The 4,825-nt window shown below is 38.6% G+C and overlaps 1 protein-coding gene across 1 annotated transcript; it reads left to right on the top strand.

Moving 5' to 3' along the window:
• Positions 324-3,714, top strand: LOC109841814 (protein FAR1-RELATED SEQUENCE 9-like). The gene is made up of 5 exons (XM_020410752.1): positions 324-481; positions 556-775; positions 883-1,257; positions 1,639-1,692; positions 3,589-3,714. The coding sequence occupies exons 1-5, from the start codon at positions 324-326 to the stop codon at positions 3,712-3,714; spliced, it is 933 nt and encodes a 310-aa protein (XP_020266341.1).

A 4,825-nucleotide genomic window follows, 5' to 3' on the forward strand; every position in this document is an offset into this window, starting at 1 on the left:
ATAGACAGTCCACTTTACTTGGTTATGCATTATTAGCTGATGAACAAGAAGATACCTTTGTGTGGTTATTTGAAGAATGGCTGAAATGCATGCATGAGGTTGAACCAGGTGCTATTATAACAGATCAGGATAGAGCCATGTGTAATGCTATTCACTCTGTGTTTCCACTGACAAGACATCGTTATTGCTTTTGGCACATGCAAAAGCACATTATTGATCATTTGCCTACTTTGGTTTCTCGTTATGGTGAACAGTTTCAAATGTATTGGGGCTTATAGTGTAATAGTTCTTCAATTGAACAGTGTGAAGGATATTAGCTAGAGATGAAGGAGAAGTTTGATATAAATGAAGAAGGGGATGGATGGTTGCAAACTGTTTACAAATATCGAGAACATTGGGTGTCATGTTATTTGAAGGACACTTTTTTTGCTGGAATGAGATCGAGCCAAAGAAGTGAAAGTATTAATGCATTTTTTGATGGGTATGTTAACTCACAGACTCAATTACACGAGTTTGTTATACAATATGAAAAGCATTAACTCATTGTCACTTAAGTGAAGCACATGAAGATTATAAGAGTCTTAACACAAAGCCTGTCATACTCCTTGGACATCCGATTGAGGTACAAGTTGGAGAAATGTATACACGCAATATGTTTGATGTGTTCCAAACTGAATTCAAAGGATTTGGTATAGAGTTTTGTGAAGAATTGAGAAAAGATGGGGACATTGTTGAATACAAGATTTGTAAGTTTGCAGATAGAGGAAAATGGGAGGTGGTTACTTATGAACAATCCAGTAAGATGCAATTCATTTGTACTTGTGCTTTGTTTGAAACTAATGATGTTGTATGTAGACATATATTATCACTAATGATGGCTAGACAAATTTCTTCATTACCCGATCATTACATCCTACACCGTTGGACTATACATGCTCGACATCGAACATTGGGGTTGGCAATATTGTATTTGGAAGAAACCTCACAAGCTGTGAAGAGAAGATTAATTTGTTGAAATCTTGGGCTTTAAGAGCAAAATTCAATAATGCGCTCGAGCTTGCATTTGATTCAGAAGAGAGGATGCAGAAATTAGATAATGTGTTAACAAAATTCATAGAATCACTTGAAGAAGAAGTTAGAGAAATAGAAGATAATCCTCAGATTTCAGCACCCATTTCATATACAATGGAGCACATTTCTCAGATTACAGTTCGTGATCCTAAAAAATCTGCAAGGACTAAAGGTCGGCCACGCAATGTTACTAGAATTCAGTCAGGCTTAGAACTTGCACAAGAAAAAAGAGAGAGGAAGAAGCGTATATGTAGCAGATGTTCTAATTTCTTATTTGTTTAGTTTTTTTGTGAATTTCTTATTTGTTTAGTTTTTTCAAATATAGAATTGGCCTATATCATTTTTTGCAGTTGTTCTAATTTCAAACTTGCACTCGCTAATTTCAAATATAGTACATGCTTCCATTTATTGCTCTCTTGTGTTATGATTAAGCTCAAAATAAGACCAGTCTAACCTACTGTCTTGATAGCATATAGATTTCCTATTTTGAACTTGCCCTTTGACAGTCATAATAGCATATTGAGTTAGTTATCCTACTGTCTTGACGTTCTATTTTCTTTTTTGTAGGTAAGAGCAATCATCGATATCTGCAAGCTGGGTAGATTGCAAGCTGGGTATGAAGTGCATTTTGTTTGTTGAGCACTTTGATTATGCTTCCAAATGTTGATTTCGGTTTTGAATACAGATGGGGGGAATGCTGGCCCTAAGTATTAAAGCAATTCCAATGGGTTGGTTGTATTTGATAAGCTCAGAATGTATCATTTCAGAATGTATCATTATATAGACCAATTGCTTCACTTGTGAGAACAAGTGCCCCAGTTAGTGCACTGGCTGCTCATTTCCTTGTTCTATGTTGATTGAGACAAATACTGAATGGTGTTGTGTAATGAATTTAGAACTTGCTCAAGATACATGTTTATTCATATGAGTTATTGGATAAGTAAATTTGAATTAGGATTTTATTTGGTGCATCAGCAAGCAATTTACATGTCTTTACACAGGGGCGTCGTGCTTTATTTTCTGGGCTTTGAAGCATATGAGCTAAAGCTGCATAGCTACATTCCATAGTAATAAAAATTTGCGAAGAGCTAAAGCTGCATATGGCGAATAAAATCATCCATCCAGGAACTGTTACATGCTGGAACTTTGCGAAGAGCCAAAGCTGCTGCCTAGTAACAAATTTTGAAAAAATATTAAACATTTTTATATGAATAATGAGTACAAGCACAGGAAGCCTACAGCTAGTTACTTGATTGTTTACAACTTTGCATTATATACCACAGCAGCAAACAAATTGAGCCTCCTCCTGACATCCTTCATTATATAACTACCATTTTTCTACACTATGTATATAACCAGATAAAACATTTCAATTTCCCTTTAGTATTTTTCTCCGTCTTTGGTGAATGAGAGATTACTTTTGGTATACCATGTAATGTAACCACACGAGTAATTTTTCTACACTACGTATATAATCAGAAAATCAAACAAAAGGTCAAATTTTAGTACAAACTGCGCACAAATCATGATACAAACTGACCACAAAAACTCACAAATTTAAGTACAAAATGACCCAAGTTGTGCAAGCTTATCCTCACATTGAAGAATCATACACGAATAACATCACATGTTTCCCCTAATAGATAAACCAACAAATACTGCAACGATACATATTAGAAATATTAAAATTGTAAACACTGAACCTAATACAAAAGCAAAGATGTACTTAATAGCAGTTTCCCTAGGTGTTCCCTTGTCCTCAAGAAGATTATGCCCCTCTGGAAACATTTGTTCTTGAACACAAACATGTGGCTGCACATGCCTTGAGCTGGATGATGAATCACGCGCGCTTAAGTGCTTCTCCCATTCACTCAAAGCCTCTTCATACGTTGCATACCCTTTGTAGGAGGTATTTGGGAATCTATCAACTTGAGAAAAGCATTCCTCCCAATTATAAAAAATATCACAACGTCGACCTCTCTTTACAACATAAAAACTCTTTCTTGCCATTATATCACCTGCAAATTTGTGCCTTGAAAATAGATTATCAATGGAAAAAGACAAGCAAATGTTCAAGATGCAGTTCTATGTATAGTGTAGCATTATCTGAAATTTATATACCAAGGCCAGATAAGAAAACAAAGGAATGTCGATAAGAAAACAAATGAATGTATTCACTACAATTGACACATAAATTGACACTCTTTGTCATACTCTGAAAATATTGAGAATGAAGCATATGTATGACGGGTGTTTGCGCGAGCGGGTTTGATTGCAAGACCCAAACAGGGCTAGACCCCAATAATCCACATACTATAATTTTTTTTTACAATAACATACTACACAATCAGGGCTAGACCCAAACATTCTTCACCTCTTGTAGTATATTAACATCAAGCAAATTCTCAAACTTTAGTTGATTGAGTAGCATTTCAATGCTAAAACTTTAAAGCTAACGTTCATTATAATTCTCAAAATTTTTGTTTTCTTATTGTTATCTTTTAACCATTGAATCAGATGGTGACAATGTTTGGAATGTCTGAGATTGGCCCGTGGGCATTGATGGATCCAGTCGTACAAAGCAGTGATGTAGTGATGAGAATGCTTGCAAGAAACTCAATGTCCGAGAAGCTTGGACATTGACAAGTCAGTCAAAGCAATCATTGACAAGGCTTATGAAATTGTAAAGACTCACAATCAGGATTTAGTGCACAACAGAAATTGTAAAGACTCACATCAAGATCTCGTGGCGGTGCGGTGTTTCGCTCGGTCTGGGGTCACGAGCGAAATTGTAAAGACTCACATCAAGATCTCGTGGCGGTGCGGTGTTTCGCTCGGTCTGGGGTCACGAGCGACAGAGAATGGGATAGTGGTGGTGGCTGTGCGCTGCTCGGTCTAGGGTAACGAGCACCGGAGAAGACAACTCAAATACTAAACCAGCAAGTAAGAAGCTGAAATCGACAAACAACAAGCAACAACAAGCAACCATCAAGCTCAAATACTAAACTAGCAAGCAACCAACAATCCCCTAGAAGCAATCAAGCAAGCAACAACCAGGAATCTGATTTCACCCAACGAACAGAATCCCTAAAAATCAATTTCACCCAAAACGAACACTTCCACGATCACCGAACGAACAGAAGCCCTAAAATCAATTTCACCCAAAACGAACTCTTCCACATTCAAATCATCTTCCAAACTGAAGTTATAGCAAAAATCCTAGCCATTCACCATCTTAGGACTAAGATTTGACCCAAAATTTGTGGATTTAGGAAGAAGAGAGCTAGGATTTTGGAGAGGGAAATGGGGGAGGCGGGATGATACCTCTGAGAGGGAAATGGAGGAGGTGGTGTTTCGCTCGGTCTGGGTCACGAGCGACGGAGAATGGGCTGTGCGCTGCTCGGTCTGGGGTCACGAGCGCCGGACGTCGATCTCGTGGCGGTGCTGTGCGTGATCGAGTTGGGAGGAAGATCTGAGAGGGGACGTCGATCTCGAGCGAGGCTTCTCTTGTTGGTGGCGATCGAGTTCTCGTGGCGGTGCTGTGCGCGATCGAGTTGGGAGGAAGATCTGAGAGGGGACGTCGATCTCGAACGAGGCTTCTCTTGTTGGTGGCAATCGAGTTCTCATGGCGGTGTTGTTCGCGATCGAGCGCTTCGTGGTCGGGGATATGAGAGAGATCGACTTTGGGAGGAAGAGGGATCTGAGAATTAGGGGAAGCTGGTTTCTTTTTGGGGTGAGAGAGATTAAATGGCTA

This window comes from Asparagus officinalis, chromosome 5 (genome assembly GCF_001876935.1).
Source record: "Asparagus officinalis chromosome 5, Aspof.V1, whole genome shotgun sequence".
In the NCBI taxonomy this organism is placed as follows: Eukaryota; Viridiplantae; Streptophyta; class Magnoliopsida; order Asparagales; family Asparagaceae; genus Asparagus; species Asparagus officinalis.